Source organism: Dromiciops gliroides, chromosome 2 (genome assembly GCF_019393635.1).
Source record: "Dromiciops gliroides isolate mDroGli1 chromosome 2, mDroGli1.pri, whole genome shotgun sequence".
NCBI classification, from domain to species: domain Eukaryota; kingdom Metazoa; phylum Chordata; class Mammalia; order Microbiotheria; family Microbiotheriidae; genus Dromiciops; species Dromiciops gliroides.
The window spans coordinates 201,114,408-201,136,498 of record NC_057862.1 but is presented as its reverse complement, the minus strand read 5'-3'; the positions used below and the strand labels follow the sequence as shown (position 1 = coordinate 201,136,498).

Sequence of the window (22,091 nt, the reverse complement as noted above, 5' to 3'; positions counted from 1 at the left end):
AGTGATGGCAAGATCAAGAGTATGATCATCTATATGTAATTCTGAAGTAGGGTGGAATAGGTCATAGGAAATAAGTAAGTTAGAAGACTAAAGTTAGGGTGGTTGAGGTGAAATATCAATATGTACTTTGAAATTCCCTAGTATGAAAGCAGGAATTGAGGAGAGAAAGACAATGAGGCAGGGAAACAACTTTTTGAAGAAGGGAAAAATCCTAGAGGTTAGTAGACAATAGCCACAAGAATTTTGATTGGAAAGTAAATATGAATTGAGGGAACCTCAAAGAAAGAGAGAGTACTGAGTGATGGTAAGAGAGGGTAAGCTAGGAGAGAGAGCAATAAGGAGCAAGGAGTATTCCAATTTTCCCATCTGGACCTGAGCTGGGGGAATGAGTAAAAGTATCAGCAGGGAAGCTGCCATCAGGAAAGAGTAAGGTCTCACTATTAGCTAAAAGGAGACAGAAAGAAAAAGATTTAACATGAAATTAGGCTTGGCATAGAGGATAGAGGACTGGCATCATAGTCAGGAAAACCTTGGTTCAAGTAGAGCCTCTGATACAAACTGGTTGTGTGACCCTGGGTGGATCAATTAATTTCTCATTGCCCCAGGTAAACTAAGTCTATAAACTGAAAAGCAGGTGTCTATCTGCATTGGAAGTTGAAGTTTCCTCATCGATTGTCACAAGTGCAGACCAAAGAAATAGACCAAAACAAAAACAAACCAAAATAATAATAATTCTTCAAAATAACCCCATTTAATGATTCTTCAAAATGATCTGGCCTTGCAAGTTCCATGACCTCTTCAACTCTTATCTTGTCAATCTCCATTCTAGTATCCACCGATATACTTTACCATTCAATCACTTTAAGGGGGGAAGGCAGGGAGGATGGAGGGGGAAATAAGCATTTATGTAATACCTATTATGTGCCAAGCACTTAAAAAATATTATCTGATTCTCACAACAACCCTGCAGGGTAGGTGCTATTTATTATCCACATTTTATAGTTGAAGAAACTGACATAAGTTATGTGACTTGCCCAGGGTCACAGAGCTACTGGTCTGAGGCTGCATTTCAGCTCAGGGTCTTCCTGACTCTAGGTCCAGCATTCAATCCACTTACCTAGCTGCCTGTCTTTAAGAGACTGAACTCTGAAATCCCCTACTCTGACCAACTGTGTTCTTTTCTCTTTCCTTCATGAAACTTCCTTTTTGAAATTATTATTTATATTTTTAACATTTTTTATTTTGAATTCTAAATTCTCTCTCCAGTCCCTCCTCTACCTATTGAGAAGGCAGGCAATATGACATCAATTATATATGTGAAATCATGCAAAACATTTTCATTTTAGCTATGTTGTAAACAAAAAAAAACTTTTAAGAGAAAGTATATACTCATTGTCTGAAATGTCTGGTTAATCAATTCACCAATCTCTTACAATCCAGCTGCCATCCTTATCATTACATTTGCTCTCTCTAAAGTTTTTAATGACTTTCTAACCACCAAATCCAAAGTTATTCTGAGTTTTCAGCCTCCATAATTGCAACCACTTGAACTGACTCCCCCAAAACGAACTCACCATTTAATTTTTTGTTTTATTTTTTTGGTGAGGTAATTGAGGTTAAAAGTGACTTGCCCAGGGTCACACAGCTAGTAAGTGTTAAGTATCTGAGGCAGATTTGAACTCAGATCCTCCTGACTCCAGGGCCAGTGCTCTATCCACTGTGCCACCTAGCTGCCCCATCACCATTTGATTTTAAGTGTCAACATTATATGCAAAGCACTGTGTCTTGGCATTAATGGATATACAAATGAATAAGAATAAAGTTCAGTGTTTCTCTTATCAGTCATCAGCTCAACATGGGGACTTACCTCTCTTGATCAGTGCCTCATTTCAGTTATTAGCTAAGTATTTCCACTTAGATGTACCACTGGCACCTCGACTAAATCCTCAAACTCCTACCTTCCCTATTTCTATTATTCTCATTCACCTAATCATGTTCAATATCTTACCATTATCTTAAGACTGGTTCCAAAGGTTTGTCATGCCGGGGTGGGAATGGGGATAAGCTCCCACTCTCTATAAAATGCTCCAGTGGTGTGTGCCTCAAATAGCCTCTGACAACCGAAGCCCAACTCCTAGCCTTCTCGTGACAGAACTGTTTCCACTAACAGGAGAAGGGGAGAAGGCGAGTCACTGGTGCCTTAAAACCAGTCACTTCGGGCAGGTGGGGCTCCTTAGGCCTTGGCAGGTAACCGGCCTAGGGGAAGGAAACCCTGATTTTAAACCTCCACTGCCTGGCGGCTATACCCATATATGGGAAAGGCTTCAGGAGTTAACCACGAGGAAAAATCAGGAGTTGGAGTCCCTTAGGCAGTTGGATGTTGGACATCACATCCCTCTGGCAACTCCTGCGGCAGCACTGGTGCCAAACTGTATTGGCTCTGCCTCTCCTTTGGATCCACCAAAGTCGCGGAGAGGGAAAACCTGCTGCATGGGCAAAAGCTTGTTTTCCATACTGATCTGCCCAGGCCAGTGCCCTGGAGAGGACACTCCAGCTACTCCTTATGGGGTAGATACAACACGGGATGCGGCAGTTACCGGTTATAAGTCACTCAGGAGTTGCAGCTCCCACATCGGACTGTGGCCTGTGGCTCTTCAAGGCACCATGGGGTAGTCCGTGGAGGCCTACTACTATCATAAGACTCCTTTTTCCATCCTCCTCCTCATCCCCCATTCTTATCCATTCAATTGCAAAACTGTACCTATTCTCCTTTTGCAAAGCACTCAGCCTCACTCTCCTTTCCTTTTTGTTCCCACTGTCACCACTCTACTTCAAGACCTTAGTAGTTTCAGGACCATTATAGCAGCTACAAAACTAATTTTTGCCTCCAACTTCTTCTTTCCAACTCCAATTCACGCTACATAGAGATGACAAACAACATCTTGTACCCCCTTCGGAAGTCTAGTGAAGTCTTCTGTTGTTCAGTTGTGTCCAACTCTATGTGAGCCCATTGACTTTTGTCACTGGAGTTTTCCTGGCAAAGATATTAGATTAGTTTGCCATTTCCTTCTCCAGTGTGCCCCCATTTTACAGATGAGGAACTGATGCAAATAGGGGCTGACTTTTCCAGGGTTACACAGCTAGTGTCCACTGCGACACCTAGCTGTCCCTGGGGGCAGCTACACAGCACAGTGGATAGAACATTGACCCTGATGTTGGGAGGACCCAAGTTCAAATCTTACCTCAGACACTTACTAGCTGAGTGACCCTGGGCAAGCCACTTAACCCTAACTGCCTCACCAAAAAGAAAAAAAAACATAAGCAGAAGTTGTCTTGTGATAAGTGGAACATGACTTTCTTAGCTCCCTATGAGTAAACTATGCTCCAGCCAAACAAGACTATTTCACCAATATCCCATCCCAATTTAAAAAACACCTACTGGCACAGTGTTAGGGTTGGAGACAAAAGCAAGCAGTTCTTGACATAAAAGGGGGAGGAAGAGAACGAGCATTTATTAAGTGCCTACTATGTGCCGGGCACAGTGTTAAGGACTTTACAAATATTATCTCATTTGATCCTCACAACAACCCTATAAGGTAGGTGTTATTATTATCCCCATTTTACAGCTGAGGAAACCCAGTTGTGTTTTGCTCAGGGTGACACAGCGAGTAAATGAGGCTGATTTTGAACTAGTCCTGAAACTTCTCAGGAAGTTGATTTCCTAACATTTACCTATAAAAGCAGAGGTAAAACAAGCAGTGAGGATGGTGAATAAAGAACTGGTCTTCCAATCAAGAAAACTGAGGTTCAAATCCCACTTAAGATACATGCTGGTTCTAACACTGAGCAAGTTCCTTAAACTCTCAGTACCCCAAGCAGCTTTTAGATTTCAAACTGCAGAGGTATTACTGATTTGCTTTATTTAGTGGAGGAATTTTTTTCACCAGGAGCTTGCTACACCAACCAATGAAATCACAGGTCTGAAGATATACAGACATAGTTTAGAGACATGAATAGCCAGAGGAATCAGTAAAGGCCTACCCGGTAGGTAGGTGGCTTTTGAGGTGAGTTTTTAAGGAAACTAGGGATTCTAAGAGGCTGAGAAAGGAGGGTGCATTCTGGGCATGGAAGACTTGTCAAAGGCATGGAACTAGTCTGTCTGGACCAAAAACAACATGAATGGAAGTAACGAGGCTAAAAGATAAGAGGGGGTACTTTTTTGGATTCAGGCTCAGGAGATCTAAATTCAAGTCTTAGGTTAGAAGCTTACTACTTGATAGTAGGCAAGCAAGTAACTTAAGTTAACTAAGCCTTGGCTTTTTTATTTGTAAAATGGAAATACTTGGGCTCCATAACTCAGAAGGTTGTTGTAAGGATTTTTATAAATTGTAAAGTCTCATAAAATATGCATTATAGATTTATAAGCTGGTAATATTTAACACTTATACTTTGTTATAGCTCTATAATATTTAGCATTTTGACAACTGAAATATTTTATTATTTTTTAACATATCGATCTCTATGCTAACAATTCCCAGATCTGTAGTTCCAGTCCTAACCTGAGCTCAGTTACATTTCATCATCTGCCTACTGGACATCTCAAATTGAAATCTCATAAGTATCTGAAACTACATGTTCAAAAACAGAATTCATTTTTCCTCCAAAACCCTCACTCTTGATCAACTTTCCCATTCTTGTTGAGGGTATCATGATCCTTTCAGTCATCTAGTCTTGTAACCAAAGTGGCATCCTCAATTACTAACAGTTACATCCCACATATCCAATCTATTATCCAATCTTTTCTACCTTCACAACACCTCTATTATGTCTCTCTAATCATATCTAATTTCACCACCTTAGTATACACCCAAATCAGCTATCTACTGGGCTACTACAATAATCTGGTGTCATAGTCTCAAGTCTTTCCCCATTCCAATCCATACTAATCAGTTTTATTACCAATCTGTGTGATCAGTCAACAGAGACAGTAACGAGCTGCATTTTTTACAAGTGGATGGAGAAGCAGGCCTGGAATTAGGAAGACTAATTTGGCCTCAGACATTTACTAGCTGGGTGACCCTGAGCAAGTCACTTAACCCTATTTGCCTCAGTCTTCTCATCTGTAAGATGAACTGGAGAGGGGGCGGCTAGGTGGCGCAGTGGATAAAGCACCGGCCCTGGATTCAGGAGTACCTGAGTTCAAATCCGGCCTCAGACACTTGACACTTACTAGCTGTGTGACCCTGGGCAAGTCACTTAACCCCCATTGCCCAGCAAAAAAAAAAAAAAAAAAAAAAAGATGAACTGGAGAAAGAAATGACAGACCACTCCAGTATCTTTGCCAAGAAAATCCCAAATGGGGTCACAGACAGAGTCAGGAATGAAAAACTACTGAACAGTAACAAAGTAATAAAGATTTCATTTCAACAGTTCTATCTATAGCACATTTTATAAATTATATTAATAATTTATAGAAGACCCCCCCCCAGTGCCAGACAGCTCTCAAGCAAATGCCCCATAGGTTCCTGAAATCTCTAACAGCATAGTATAAGCTCTGGCAGCTCTTTCCACCAAACTGGAAAGGCTTTTAAAAAGCACAGGCACAAGTATAAGCTGTATTTCTCATCTAAGGACAACCTTAGAAAAGTTTGGAGGAGGTTACCACCAGGAAGCTAGCCCAGGAAAGGACTAGTTTTTTCAGCCACAGCAGCTAATGAATATCATCTAGTAAAACAAGTAGGGGTTATAATTTGCACTAGTGAAGTGACTACATTACACAGATGTGGATCATAGATTCCAGTAGCACTAAAGTAGGGCAAAGACAAAACCACATACATGCACCATATACAAAAGAAACACATATGTACCACATGAGAATACAAAATTGGGAATTTTTAAAAAGCAGCATAAAAGACAAGGCCTGGCCAAAGGCCAATTTAGAGAAGTCCAATACCAACAACCAAATAGGCTGTCCCTTTTAGTTGACTATGGACTATCTTAAGTGAGATCAGCAAGTTAATTCTGCCAAACAAGTATTTATTAAGTACCTACTATATGCCAGGCAAAAGGCAGAGTGGTATAGTAAATAGAGAACTGAACTGAGTAAAAAAACCTAGGTTCAAGTATTGCCTCTGATAAAAAGTAGTTGTGTAGGGGCAGCTAGGTGGCGCAATGGATAGAGCACCAGCCCTGGAGTCAGGAGTACCTGAGTTCAAATCTGGCCTCAGACACTTAACACTTAATAGCTGTATGACGCTGGGCAAGTCACTTAACCCCAACTGCCTCACTTAAAAAAAAAAAAAGTAGTTGTGTAACAACCTAGCAGTGCCCCAACTACCTCTCTAAAATTAGTAAGTTTTAAAACAAAGTTTGACTGCATTGGAAGAGGGAGTACCTATGCTTCTGAAATCACTGGGCTAGTCTGGGTAGGGGAAAAGTGATACCAATACAAAAGTAAATCCCTTCCCTCAAAGAGCTTTCCCTCCATAAATAAAACATATCCAGAGATAAGTAAATATAGGATATATATAAAATAAACCTAGTGATTCTGAAACAGACATATCAAAGTCCTGTTTTAACAGAGAACCAATACCTAAGTTCCACAGTACCTTTTTCAGAGTAAGGAGAAAAAAATTCACATATTAAAAAGTTACTACATAATTTATCTGAGTTCAAAGCATTTATAATTTTATTAATACTTCCAATAATGGGCAATTCAAAGAATCATATTTTCAGAAAACTACACACACACACACACACACAGAGTTTTATGCAAGTGATATAATTTGTATTTTAATTCTTTTATTAGGTTTGTCTTTAAAATACATTTAAATTTACAATTACCAAGTTGCCCACTCCGATCAAGACAATTCCAAAGGACTCAATGATGAAACAAATGCTATACACCTCCAGAGAGCACTAATGAACTGTGAATAGACATTGAAGTAAAATTATCTTACTTTATTTTTCCTTTTGGGGGGAAATGACTAATAAGGAAATATGTTTTCCATTATTTCATATATATACTTAATATCATGCTGCTTGATTTCCCAGTGGATGGGGAAGGGGTGAAAGGAAGAGAATTTAGACCTCAAAATTTAAAAAAGAATAATCAAAATAAATAATAAAATAGAAAAGATAAATTTACAATTAGAAATGCACTGACACCATTAAAATCATGACAACATGAATTCTCCCACACACACATATTCTAAAACAAAACTGGTAAATATCAATAAAAAACTAACAAAAATCTCAATCGGCTTGTTGTGAAAGTGAAAAAAACTAGTAAGTAATCCAATTTTACATTTGAAAGAAATATTACTGACTTTCAAAAATTGTTAAAGAAAATAAGAACTCTTTATACCCCATAAGCAGCACATAATAATGTCTATGGCTTAGAAACATAAGCTATACTGTCTTGAAAAACTAAGTTGGTAAATGCAAAACCATTCTGCTGAAATTAATTTTATTAGTAAGCAGAATTCTAAAACCACAGACTTTTGAGTAACTAATAATCTAACCCCCTACTTCTACATATGAGAAAGCAGGCTTTTACAAGAGAAATGACTTGCCCACCATCACAGAAGCAGAAAACAAGAATCAGGATTAAAACTAAGGTTCTAGACCTCTAAATCCAGTGCTGTTTCCACTGCACTACAGAATCTCCCTTAGAAAATGACTTGGATAGGGGCAGCTAGGTGGCCCAGTGGATAAAGCACCAGCCCTGGATTCAGGAGTACCTGAGTTCAAATCCAGCCTTGACACTTGACACTCACTAGCTGTGTGACCCTGGGCAAGTCACTTAACCCCCATTGCCCCGCAAAAAAAAAAAAAAAAAAAGAAAAGAAAAGAAAGAAATGACTTGGATGGACAATTCATAGAAATGGTCCAATCAATACATCTATCTTGGAACTACTGTGCAGATGAACAGTAACCTGGTCTCAGAATTGGTCATGTAAAGAGGACAAGCAGTTGTGCTTTTGGAAAATAATGCTGTGCTTTTTGGTGACAAGTTTTTCCTTCAATTAAGCTTCATCTTTTAAACTAACAATACTGTATTCTACTAATAGTGTATATTTGGGGAGTCATGGATTATTATAGATGGATCACAGAGCTAGCAGCAACCTTAAAAGTAATAGAAAAATAGGAAAGAAACTAAGTCTCAGAGAGGTTCTGTGACGAGTAAGTTCACATAACTATTAAACGGCTGAACCAGAATTTGAACCCAGCTTGTCTGACTACAAATCCTCTATTATTTGCATTGCACCAGAGTTTCTGAAGAATTAGAGGCAAATGCAGAGGCACATAATAGGTATGAGCTACACAGGAAAATCAGCTTAACAGATGTCAGAGACCAAAAAGAAAAAAATGGACTGGTCACCTAGCAAGAATAAGGATTAACTAATGAACAGCGAGGGTCTTTGAGACCTTGCAATATGAAAAAATCTAGGGAAGGTCCCCAGGATATATAGGTTAAATCCATTCTGTGGAGAAGTTACAAGAGGACATGGACAAGACTTCCTCAGAACAGGAAGGCATAAGATAGGTTGCTGCATGGGGAACGGAGTATCAAAAGCAGAAAGTAAAGGGCAAAGTCAAGATAGACATTATAGGATTAATATCACTAACTTAACTCTTCTAGTAAACCAGTAACATCTCTATTGCTTGTTACAGTACAGTTTGAGATTAATAAAACTCTTATTTAGAAAAGTCCCAAAATACAAATCGTAGGTTTGATTCCTTATAAAAATACACTAGTCATCAACATTTAGACTGCATTACTGCATTTCAAAATCATCAACACAAAAATGGGGCAAATGATTATACCTAATAATTCTTCCTCATGCAGTTTCAAACCCATCTATCTCACTATACAAATGATTTCATCGTACTACATACAACAATAATAAAATGCTATAAAATAAATTCAAATTCCAACAGAGATGCTTTTAAAAAACTCTTTTCTAAATGTTTTAGTTCATTTAAATGGCTAACTGTATTGTCCATGGTATGCAATATTATATTATCTGTAGGCCACCACAAACTTTCAATAAGTCATTTCAAATGCACCATGTATCACTTGTACATATTAAAAACACCCCCAAAATATAAAAGGCAAATAAGCATTGTGAACATAATTTATACATTTAAAAAATTATGTTTTTAAAGACCAATACTATATTAAATATTAGAGATAAAAATCCACAAATGTTAAAAAAAAATAGAGAACAGATAGGTTTCAAATGGATCTCATAATCTTTTTCTAAGACCTGATAAAGACAATTTCAAAAGCAAAATTATAATAATTTTCATTTTGTAAAAAAAAACATCATTAACCTGATTCTGTGACTCTTCAGTATTTATAAGACAAAAAAAATTTTTTTTAAACCCTTATTGGCTCCAAAACGTTACTGGTCTGGTTTACATACTTGAAGTAGTAGTTTGTGGAGTTTTTTTGTTGTTGTTTTTATCTTGGGGGTTTTTTTGCCGGGCAATGAGGGTTAAGTGACTTGCCCAGAGTCACACAGCTAGTAAGTGTCAAGTGTCTGAGGCCGAATATGAACTCAGGTCTTCCTGAATCCAGGGCCGGTGCTTCATCCACTGCCACCTAGCTGCCCTCTGGTTTACATACTTGAGATCTTTTAAAAGGGGGTATAATTTTCCCTCCATATTATATTTTCATAACTATTTAGTGTGCACATGTACACTGAACTACAATATTGCACACAGACTAAACATATTCTTGTCAGAAAAAGAACAGGTGCAGTGCTTCCTAGAAGAAATGCTTCCCCCCACCGCCCAGCCCTAAATTTGCCTGGGAAAGGGTCTTAAAAATAAACACTTTAGTAATGTGCACTAAAACATTCTTCTCTAAACAGATCTACCAACAATAGGTTCTTAAATCCAATCCCCCGTCCTACTACAAAAGTCCAAATGTTCTACCCATTTTGAGGGTGGCAGACTTCATTTTCCATTTTCCCCCACAAATAAGAGTATGAAATGTACTAATAACTGTTCTTTATTCCAACCAGATTTAAGTCCAATCTGCCCCTTTCTCTTTCGCCTAACACCAAGTAGCAGACGGAGGACAGAAGGAAGTGACTGCTAAGGACTCAGGGAGAAGTGAAGTAACCTGAAGTCACTTAAGAATTACTCAGAGTTCCAGAGTTCAAGAGCTGGCCCGAAGTTGAGGCATGTTAGGGACCCCAAGGGAAAGGGCGGAGGGGACACCACCTGGGTGAACAAGGGCCCCCCCCAAAGGTTCACCAAGCAGGGAATGAACACTGAAAATCCTTTTGGGAAAGCCGGGATGCTCCGAGGAGGGGAGGGCAGCTGTCAAAGGGCAGGTGGGGGGGGGGGAAAGCCCTGCTTGGAGGAGGGGAAAAGGGGAGGAGGAAGAGTAGGGCACGATCCTGGACCCGGGTTTCTGGCCCGAAAGGGGCGGGGGGGGGGAGGAAGGGGGGGTTTAAGGGCAACGCTAGCGCGCGCGCCTCGCCGCTTGCCTCGCTCCCCCAGCCGGGGTTCGGCGGAAGGATCGTCCCGGGGCCACGGGTCCCCAGGTTGGGCCGGCGCCGCCGCAGCCGCTGGAGAAGCCCCGGCGGACGCCATACTAGAAACCAAAATGGCTGCCCCGAGGAAGCCCGCACCGCGCAGCCAGTAAGGGCCGTGGAGAAGGCTTCCCGCCGCGGGAGGGAGGAGGGGGGAGGGGGACCCCCGCCAGGACCTGCTGCTGCTGCTGCTCCTCCTCCTCCTGGGCCCAGGCCCCCCCAAGGTACGTCTCGCCTAGCCGGTGCCCTCGGGCCGGGGATCCCCGCGCGGGCCCCACCCCCTCCACCCTCCCGTCTAGGTCCCATCGTCCTCCCCCCCCCCCCGGGGTCCCGCGACCGGCTACCTGCAATTCGGCCCGCTCCACTTCCCAGTGCGCTCGCTCCATCTCGAAGCGCGCCCACTCGTGCTGGATGTAGTGCAGTATGCCCGGGATCGTGTACTGCTGCGGCCGGGACAGCTCCGGGCCCGTGGAGGGGCCCGCGCCCTCCGCCGCCGCCGCCGTTGGCTGACCCCCGCCGGCAGCCGCTCCTCCACCGGCTCCCGGTTGTAGGTTCATGTTAACCCCTGGCCCCTGCTGCTGCTGCTGCTGCCGAGGAGGGGCTGCCATCCCCGGGCCGCCGCCGCCTCCTCCCGGGAGCTCATCCATTGTGTGAGGGGCCCCGGCCGGGGCGCGGGGGGAAACGCGGACGGCCGGGGGCGGGGGGGAAGGGGGAGGAAGGTGGCCCCGCGCGGGCGGTTGGGCGGCGGCCCGCGGGGAGAGGGGCGGGGAGGGGGTCGTTGCTAAGTGTCTGCCGCGGGTCAGAGCAGGGAGCTGCCGGCCGCCGCCATTACAGTCCCTCCTCCATCTGCCCGTCTCACTCACTCACTGGAGGGAGGGGGGGCGGATGGGAGGGGGAAAGGAGGGTAACGTGGGGGGGGCGGGGGAGGGAAAGGGGTAGTCGTAGAGCCGTCGCCCCCGCGCGGCATGCTGGGTAAGCGACGCTGGTGCGGCTGCCGCAAATCTTATAGCCAAATAGAGTCCGGCTCCGCCGTTGCGCAAGCGCACTGAGGAAGGGAGGTGCCAAGATGCGAGGTGGGAGGAGTTATGGGTCTCCCCTTTCTCCGCCCTTTCCCCCAGCCCAGCGCAGTTTAGCTCTTGGGCTTGCTGCCAGCGCTTTACCCAGAGGCTCCTCTTCTCACTTTAGGTGCGCGATAAAATCTGGACCGCAGGACTTTTCCTCTTTGCAGGCTTCCCGAGTCATCCCGTCCCGCCCCACTCATTTCCCAGCACCCAACCCTGTGGTCCATGAGGGGAGGCCGTGGCCAGATTTAAACCACTTTTGCTCCTCCACCGGCCATCAGCCTCTGCCAGCCCTGGATTCCTAACATTTTTTTCGCATTCCTTACGTAGTTCACGCCGCCCTAGAGTGTCGGGGCCTCTTTCTCTCTCTGTCACTCCCTCTTGCTCGGATTCTTAGCTCATGCCAGTTTCTTCTCTGTTACGGGCCTTTGGGAGTCCCTCTTTTGGCAAAGTAACCCAAGCTCAACGGCCAGAAATTGATCCCTCTGGACTTTGAGACCGGTTTGATGATTCCTTCCACCCTGGACTTAAGACGGACGACGCTTCCAGCTCTTTTGGGGGTGGGTAACTTCACTGCTCCTCCTGGCCCCTCACTTCTCTGGGTCTGCTCTATAGAGGATTTTGCTGAGGGTGACCAGCTCGTGTTTGGCACGTGGGAGGGAGAAAAGGGAAGGTAGCCTCTAAAGTTGCTTTTTCATCTCACCTCTTTGTCTGCAGTGCTCAGTCCAGCCGGAGGCCCCTTGGCACTCACTACTCCTTAGCTTGGACTGCTTCAAATCCTAACCATTCCTTTCAAAGTCTAGGCTGCTGGCATAGGTGCCCGCAGGGGCGACACTAGGTCTTTGAGGCTTGGGGAGGGGCGTGCCTCGGGAGTAAGGAGCTTTCTTTTCCCCCTGTACTGTGAAGACATATTTGGTTAAATAAATCCGGAAACTTTTTTTTTTGTATTTCTATCAAGCACTTGAGAGTTCCCTTTTAACCCCCTTTCTAGGGCATTTTTACCACTTTTTGTATCCCCAGCACTTCGCACACATGTTTGTTGATCAATGTTTATCAGCCACCACTTTTAAACAGGATTTAAGATTGGAAGAGACCTCAGAGGTCGTGTAGTCCCAAAGTTTTCATTTTATAAAGGAAGAAACTGAGGCCCAGCAAAGTCAAGTGACTTGAGCATAGTTACACATAGTAAATAGCAGAGGTCAGGATTTGAACCCATCTTCAAATTCAGCGCATTTTTCCCTCCGAATCAGGCTTCCAGTTCCTCTTTTTCTGTGCCTTAGTTCTCCAGCCAGACCCGATCAACATTTATCCAATTAACTCTTAATAAGCTAATTTAAGATAAGCATTTGCTATTGCTATGGCTTATTTAACTCGTTAGCCCCCGAAGGGTAATTTGCTTACCACTTAAAAAAAAACTGTAAATTTTTTGCATGAATCTCTAAAAATAAGAATTTGGGGCACTTTTCAGACTTCCCAAGGTATGATCTTGGACTGTGCAACCTTTTTAAATGGCCTCTCCATTCATTCTCTGGGAAATTAAAGAAACTTGGCCCCATATCCTTGAGATTTGCCTATATTTAATTGCTTTGCCCATTTTCTACTGTGAAGTGACAGATAACTATCTAATGTGAATTTAGTGACCAAAACAAAATCCCTGATATTCATAGTTGACCTGGAGTACTGCATTCAGTTCTATGGCCCGCATTATCAAAAGGACCTTGACAACATTTTTCCTCATTCAGAGGATAAACAAAATGGCACAGAGCCCCAAACCATGTCATATAAAGAACAAATAATCAATAAAGCATTCCCCCCCCCTTTTTTTTTGGCCAGGCAATGAGGGTTAAGTGACTTGCTCAGGGTCACACAGCCAGTAAGTGTCAAGTGTCTGAGGCTGGATTTGAACTCAGGTCCCCCTGAATCCAGGACAGGTGCTTTATCCACTGCACCATCTAGCTGCCCAAAACATTTTTTTTTAAAAGAATGGATAAAAGTCTTCTTAAGGGCAGCTAGGTGGCGCAGTGGAAAGAGTGCTGGGCCTGGAGTCCTGAAGACTCATCTTCCTGAGTTCACATCTGGCCTCAGATACCTGTGTGACCCAGGGCAAGTCACTTCTCCCTGATTGCCTCAGTTTCCTCATCTGTAAAATAAGGTGGAAAAGGAAATGTATCTTCAGTAACTTTGCCAAGAAAACCCATAATGGAATCGCAAAGAGTCCAACTCCACTGAAAACTCAACAACAAAGGTCTTCTTCCCTTCCCCAGAATGTACCCTGGCCCTACTTACACTTTGCTGCTTTCAATCTGTTATGGATTGGGAAACCGGATAACTGTACTTATTAGAAGTGTCTACAATCTTAGAGTAAATCATCTTTTTGTGAGGGCTTGAATACCTCTTTTCTGAAATTAAGTGCTTCCTAAGAAAGAATGGATTAAAGATCTAAGCGTGTTTAATTTGGAGAATAAAAAGACTTATAAAACATGATAGATGGATGGGTGGATGGATGGATGGGGGAATGGATGGAAGGATAGGTAGGTAGGTACATAAAGCACAGTGCTAGATGTGTATTTGATGATAGAAAAATAAAATATTTCTTTCCTGAGGTGGGTGAAAAAAGTCATACACATCTATAAATATGTTATTTATGAGGGTAAAGGACAGTTCTCCCCAAAAGTGCTCTAGGAATAATTGAGATGGTACATTTTTAGCTTGAGGGAATTAGGAATTCAGGTAAGGAGGAGGTGACACCTAAACTGAATCTTGAAACAAGACTGGGATTTTGAGGGGTACAGCTAAAGGAGGAATGCCTTCTAAGTCCTGAAGAATAACTTAAGCAAATTCATGAAGGCAGAAGATGGCATATCATCTGGGGAACAGCCAAGAGCCCAATTTAATTGGAGCATAGAGTACAGTCAGTCCATAAACACTGGGTATACAAAGACAAATAAAAGACATTCTTTGCTCTTGAGGAGTTCACAATCTAATGAAGGAGATAACACGCAGATAACTACAAACAGACAAGCTATATTCAGGATATATTTTAAATAATCAATACAGAGAAGACATTTGTCTTAAGAGAGATCCAGAAAGGATTCCTGTAGAAGGTAGGATTTTAGCTGAGACTTGAAGGAAACAAAGAGTTAAGAGATGAGAAGAAAGAACATTCCAGGCATGGTAATTTGAAATATAACTATAAGATTTGGTTGGAGCCTCATTAGAGAGGTTCTTAAGTATCAGGCTAAGGAATTTGTATTTTACTCTAGAGGAAGCAAGGAGCCAATGAATCTATAAACATTTATAAGGCGCTACTATGTGCTAGGCATTGTCAGTGCTAGAGATACAAAAAAAGGGGTAAAAGAGTCCCTACCCTTATATAGCTTAAAATTTGGGGGCAGCTAGGTGGCACAGTGGATAAAGCACTGGCCCTGGATTCAGGAGTACCTGAGTTCAAATTTGGCCTCAGACACTTGACACTTTCTAGCTGTGTGACTCTGGGCAAATCACTTAACCCCCATTGCCCCGCAAAAAAAAAAAAAATTAATGGGGGAGACAACATGCAAACAAATATATACAAAGCAAGCTATGTACAGGATAAAAAGGAAATAATAGAGAGAAGGCACTAGAATTAAGAGAGATTAGGGAAGGCTTCCTGTAGAAGGTAGGATTTTAGTTAGAACTTAAAGCCAGGGAGATCAGTAGTCAGAGCATAGGAGGGAAAGTATTCAAAGCATGGGACAACAGCCAGAGAGAATGGCCAGGGCAGAAAGATGGAGTGTCTTGTTCAACAAGAGAATCATATGTTCAAACCTATGCATAGGAAAGTGCAAACTGAGACTTTTTTTTTTTGGACATGGACAGACAACCTAGGAATCTGTTTTGTTTGTTTATACATGTTTATAATAGAGGATTTTCCCCCTTTTTTTTCTCAATGGGGGTTGGGAGTACAGAGGGAGAGAAGGTGGATCTTCATTTTTAAGAAAACATTAAAAACAAAAAGCCCAGGGATAGCTAGGTGGCACAATGGATAGAGCACTGGCCCTGGATTCAGGAGGACCTGAGTTCAAATCCGGCCTCAACCACTTGACACTTACCACACCTGTGTGACCCTGGACAAATCACTTAACCCTCATTGCCCTGCAAAAAACAACAAACAACAAAAAGCCCAGCTAGAGGAGTTAACCTTGATAAGGAAAAGAGCCAACTCATCCCTAGGACTAGAGCAGAGAAAAAGATGCGAGAGGTTTTGAGGTGTGAATTAGGAGAAATCTTGTATAAGTCTTCCCTTCTGTAGGTTTCAGTCACAAATATCATTCTTTTCAGACCCACTGCCATTCTAGTTGCCCTTTTTAGGACATTCTCCAAATAGTTAAATTGTATGACACTGATCAACTGTATCTTTTAATTCTAAATGAACTAACCGACGTAAATAAATTATCAGTCCACAGTAACATAGTCCCTTCCTCCAACTCCCACTGCTGGTGCCTTACCTCTTAGATTACTTTCCATTTACATGTATATATCTTGTATGTACATACAGCTTTACCTGTTGCCTTACCTTTAGAATGTGAGGTCATCCAGGATCAGAACCATGTTTGCCTTTATTTGTAACCTTAGAACTTACTAGCACAGTGCCTTAATAAGTGCCTATTGACTAAGTGACTGACTAGAATACATAGTTGAAAAAGCAGAAAAACCTGATGAATGCTTTAGTCATACATCTGACCATGTGTGGATTTTGTGGCATGGAATCTGCTACAAGAGCAGCTAAGTGGCTCAGTATTGGAGTTGGAGTCAGGAAGACCTGTGTTCAAAATGCTGTCTTCAACATTCACTAGCTGTGTGACCCTAAGCAAATTAACCTCTCTGGGTCTAAGTTTATCTATAAAATGGGAATAATAATATCATCTTTCCCAAAGGTTTGTTGTAAGGATAAAATGATGTAACTGATAGTGCTTTGCAAACCTGAATGAGCTATATATAAAAGGTTTGGAACAAAATCCATTTGTAATAATGATGATGATGAAGACGACGATGATGATAGCAATGGATACATATATGACATATAAATGGCTATTATAATATATTTATATAATTGCTATAAATATAAATTGCTATTATTATTATTACAAATGGACTTTGTTCCAAACCTTTTTCTTTCTTGTCAAGTCTTCCAGCTCCAAACAACCCCCCCCCCCCCCCCGTATCATCAGATGACCATATACTATTTATTTTTTTTTTTAGGCAATGGGGGTTAAGTGACTTGCCCAAGGTCACACAGCTAGTAAGTGTCAAGTGTCTGAGGCCGGATTTGAACTCAGGTCCTCCTGAATCCAGGGCCGGTGCTTTAACCACTGCGCCATCTAGCTGCCCCCATATACTATTTTTTAAGAAGATTAAGGCCATAAACTATAAGCTCCCTTCATTCCCCTCTTCTTCATATACAAATTTCTTGATGTCTTTGCTCGTCTTCTGCTTCATCTTTCCTTTCAAGGAGGAAGAAATTGTCCCTCCTTTTCAAGACAAACTCTTGAACTCTTGATCCCATCCCCTCTTCATAGCTCTTATAATACCAGTCATTCCCATTCTCTCATAACCTTTACTTCTTCTCTGTTGGTTCATTTTCCTCAGCTGACAAACATACCAAAGTTTTTTCATCCTCCCAACCCTGCCCCAAAAAACTTTCCCTCAACCCTCCTGTTCCTTTGAGTTAAGATTCCCTCTCTCCTTGTTCTTTTCATAACCAGACTATTTTGAAAGAATGTATTCATTATCCCTGTTTTCTCAAAACTCACTTATTCTTTATGATGTCTTTTCTACTGCTTTCTGGAATAGCACAAAAGAGATGGATTCAACCCCAACTCTGCCACTTACTTACTACTTGTTTGATCTTGAGAAAAATCACTTCTATCTGGGTTTCAGTTTCCTCATATGTAAAATGACAAGATTGAATTAGATCAGGAATTCTTAAGCTTTTTCCACTCACAGCCCCTTTTTGTTGAGAAATGTTTACATGACCTCAGGTACATAGGTGTATAAAATAGGCATAAATAACCTTTTACTGTTGGCAGATTTTTCACGACCCCCCAGATTCAGTTACATGACCCCATATGGGGTCACGACCCACATTTTAAGAAGGTAGGAAGTAGATGATCTGTGTGGTTCCTTTTAGCTATAAATTCTGTAATTCTTCCTAAACTCCTTTGACTACTCAGCCACATTTAAGCAAGAGGTAGGCATTTGCTAGACAAAAAACGGACTGGTATGAAGATACTTCACATTGGCTCTTCAGGTGTGGCTCACTTATTTGATCCATGAGGGAAAACAGAGGGTAAATGATAGTTATTTTCAAATTTTGAAGAACTATCATATGGAACAGGAATTGTGTGCTTCATCTCCTACTAGAGCCTGTTATTGTCATAGACTCTTGAACTGATTTCAGTCCATGGTGCCAAATGAACCTTTCCCTAATTTGGGGAGTGGAGGTCAGAGGAAAGTCTCAACTCACAAGTACCTGTGCTGGAAAGGGTCAGACTCAAAAGTGTTGACAAAGCCAAGAACAAGGAAGAAAACTCAAAAAGTTGAAAGGCCAGAGGCAAGGAACTGTCTGAAGTAAAAACAGAATTAAAGCCAGGAATCAAAAGAGGGTCTGAGAGAGGAATAGCAAAAGATGAATTCCAGAATTCAGCCTGTCATGATTTAGTCCTGGGAAATTAACAAGTGATCAAACTAAGAGGGACCTCAGTTTTCTGCTTTCCATTGGTACACTGTCACCAGTAACTTCAACCTTAGTCTATTTTGCAGTGCCTATCAGCGCTGTTGTCTTCATTGAAATGTCCAAGTTCAGCAGGATTGCTTTGGAGGGCAAAAAGTTAGAAATTAGAAATTACGGAAAAGTGCATTTCAATTTTATGTAAGAAAAACCTTCCTAACCATTGGAAGTTAGCCAGAAAGAAATGAGTTACCATGGGAGGCACTAAGACTCATCACTAAAGGTATTTAAACAAAAGCCAGATGACTACTTGTCCAAGAAGCTGGGAAAAGATTTGTGGCCTTCCACCTGTGATTCTATGATTTAGCACACAACCCCTCTTTTCTTCTTTATGCAACTAAAATGATGTCCTATTTTTTCCTCTCTCTAAACTGGCAATCATCTGATTTCTAGTTTCTCCTCCAAAAGACAGATATTCTATGTGCTCACTCAGTAACTAATGAAAACTTATCAACTATGGAAACAATAAAATCTAAAAGGACATTCATTTCCCCTCAAGCATTGCATGACCCACATAATGAGGTCTCTAATTCCAGCAAAGGCTGTCTCATTTCCCATACTCTTGATATGAAAGTTTAGTTCTTTGACATTAACAGTGGGGTTGTTTGTTGTTATTCAGTTGTTTCAGTCGTGTCCAACTCTTCCTGACCCCATTTGGGATTTTCTTGGCAAAGATAACTGGAGTTGTTTGCCGTTTCCTTTTGCAGCTCATTTTACCAATGAGGAACTGAGGCAAACAGGGTCAAGTGACTTACTCACGGTGCTAAGAGCTGTTAAGGGACCCCCCTGAACTTGTTTTTTTTGAGTTGCCATATTTTTTCAGAAATACTAAGTGTCTGAGGCCAGATTTGAAGTTAGGAAGATGAGATCTTCCTGACTCCAGGCCCTGTACTCTATCCACTCTGCCACCTAGCTGCCCACCCCGCCCAGTGGGGTGGGGGGGGGCTTATTCAGGCATTTTGGAAAGCTTAAGTATAAATCAATTTTTATAATGACTACAGGTTTCAAAATGTAAATTACATTTGTGTAAAATCTAAGTGTTGTATACTTTGGCATATTTTATATGTATTTGTACTTTAAATTGGCTTTTGTTTTAAATGGCACTTAGAAGTCCTGAAATTTTTTTTTCTTCTAGTGTTTCCCCCAGTTACCAGGACAAGTCTGAAAGAAGCCAAAATATCTAGAATATGGGTCTCAGTTACCTTAAAGCTATATTTCCGAGCCAATAAATCAGGACTGTGGTCTGATTCAGAATATATATTTTTAGAAAACCTAATTATAAGTAGAATTTACTTTCTTAATATCAGTATAATGGTTGCTGTCATTACAGGTCATCTAGACTAGCATCCTTATTTTACAGATGAAGAAACTAAGTTTCAGAGTTACTAATGGACCACACAAAGTCAAACAGCTAGTTACTGGCCAAACCTGGACTAAATCAAGGTCCTCTTAACTTCCAGTCTAGTGATCTTTTCCTCCCATACATGAAACTAAAACTAACAAGGCATATTTTTTAAATGGTTTTCCTTGAGTAAAATTCTACTATTTTCCTCATTCTAAAGAGAGGGAACATTAAGCAATACTGCCCATATAATAACTTACCAAAAACAATTTCTACACCATAATCAGTAACAATAACTAAAACATACTAGCTAGCAAGAAGATGATCACCATCTGGAAGTAGACCTCTACATTCCCATTTATTTCATACAGAAATTCAGACAGATGAGAGCCGTAGCATTTCAGCAGCATCGGGTCCCATGACCTCGTTCATCCCCAGACATGGCTTCCAAATCAATAGTGTCTCAGGGGATACAGATCCAACAGCCAAGATCACCAGGACTGAGGCTGCCACTGTGGGGGTAGCCGGCTCTGTGCCACAGATCAGGACTATCTTTGGAAACAGCATCATGGTTAATGCTGGGGATACCTCTTGTCGCAGCCATCCTGGGCTTTGCCCTCTCTGAAAACATGGGACTCATTTGCCGATGGTGGCTCTCCTCATTCTCTTATGCCGTGTGAAGTAGCTATTCTACTCCCCAGTGTCCCTCCTTCTCTTCCGAGATTTCCTGTGTCTCATCCACACTGTATAATGCCTCCTCTTATATGTCCCCAGGCAACTCTGGAAAAAGCTGTAGGCTTAAGGTTAGACAAAGGGAAGACAAATACATATGGTTTTATAAACAGGAAAAAATAACAAGATCTAAAGTAATATAATGGTAATAGGGGGTTCATGTAGATGTTATTTGAACTAAGTTTTTAAGGAAACTTGAGATTCTAAGAGGGAAGAGGTTAAGGAGAGAGGTACATTCCAGCTTTGTGAAAGGTTACAGAGACAAGTCATCTACTCTCAATGTATATGAACAGCAAGAAAACTGATTTGGCTAGACCATGGAGTACATGAGGGGGTAAACCACCACACTCAAACACAGTCAAAACTCCCTTACATTAAGGAGAAGAAGTGTTTTGTGGGAAGACATGGCTGTTCTCCATACAGCTCAAAAGATTAGAGGGTATCCTAGGTATCTTGTTGTGGATCTATAATATAACAAGCAATAGTAATATAGATGACATCTGTAAAAACACCTATTTCCTTATATTTGTCCTGAAACTGTCTCAAGTTTCAGGTTTCAGTGCTTACTAATTAAAGTATTACCAGATTTGCTGAACAATTCCATGACCCAGACTGCACGAGGTATTAGGAGGAAGGAGATGCCATGACCTTAGAGAAGGTTAGAATAATATTTTGTTTTACTTCTAATCCCATTGTGATAATGCCCAGTATTTGGAGCTGATGTCTTCAAGTAATAGTCTGCAAAATGTCCAAGATCCCTTTACTGTGTAACAACTGATCATTCAGTCTTCATCTCCTGCATCTCTTTTACAATTATTTCATTTGTCTTACCTCACCTAACTGGAACTCCCTCCCTCCAAGTTGCTAATGAGTCATTTCCTCTTTCATATCTCACCTTTAAAACCTTCCTGGTTTGTTTTAGTCTTTGCCCAAAGCTTTCCTACACCTGAGGATGTTCTCATTTTCTTACCACTACTTTTCAGTTTCAGAAATACCTGCTTGTACCTTTAATCTAATCTTCAGACACCTGTCTCTAACTTCTCTTCTACTTCAAGCTTTGAAAGGGTTTCTCATATCTTATGAGTAGATTACATAAACAACAAAGGTGTGTCAGCAGAAGCTTGTGAAAAAATTCCAGGTTGCTAACTAAGTTGAACATAGGTAATACTCAAATCCCTTCTTTCCAGTTTTTCTTGTATCTGATTAGCAAACCGCATGGCTCACCTGGGAATGCTCACCTAAATTAACATGCAACTTTATACTTTGATGTCTATCTTTATACCTTTATACTATGTGACCCTAGGCAAAGTCACTCTATCTCTAGACCTCAGTTTCCTCATCTCTAGGAAGATTATCTCTAAGGTCTTTTCTGATTCCAATTTCCCATATGAGACTCTTTATCTGGCCTCTTTTTTCCAAAAGAAATCAATAAACTTTACACACGTTGCATTCAGCATTTTTGCAGTATCTGGATGAAGGCTGTGGTGACAAGTATCATTTAAAAAATGATATGGTAATCGGGCTCGTGATTTGTTTAGGACCACAGTATTAGGAATGAGTTCTGGGTCCTAATTTAAGTGTTTATCCTATTTGAATGTCGATGAAAAGGAAGTCTCCCTGTGCTAACCTGGAATAAG

The 22,091-nt window shown here is 41.5% G+C and overlaps 2 protein-coding genes across 7 annotated transcripts in view; one reads left to right on the top strand and one right to left on the bottom strand.

Moving 5' to 3' along the window:
• Positions 1-11,408, bottom strand: part of STRN3 (striatin 3) — a 103,862-nt gene extending 92,454 nt beyond the window's left edge. For 2 of the 4 annotated variants that reach the window (XM_043988402.1, XM_043988404.1), the window contains exon 1: positions 10,895-11,407. In XM_043988402.1, coding sequence (XP_043844337.1) covers positions 10,895-11,197 — 303 coding nt within the window. In that variant the 5' untranslated portion in view covers positions 11,198-11,407. Of the gene's footprint in view, positions 1-10,894 lie in introns of all 4 variants that reach the window. The other 2 variants (XM_043988403.1, XM_043988405.1) reach the window with 2 other exon arrangements.
• Positions 10,491-22,091, top strand: part of AP4S1 (adaptor related protein complex 4 subunit sigma 1) — a 53,463-nt gene continuing 41,862 nt past the window's right edge. For all 3 annotated transcript variants that reach the window (XM_043988408.1, XM_043988407.1, XM_043988409.1), the window contains exon 1: positions 10,491-10,774. The gene's annotated coding sequence lies outside the window, so the exon portion shown is untranslated. The remainder of the gene's footprint in view (positions 10,775-22,091) is intronic.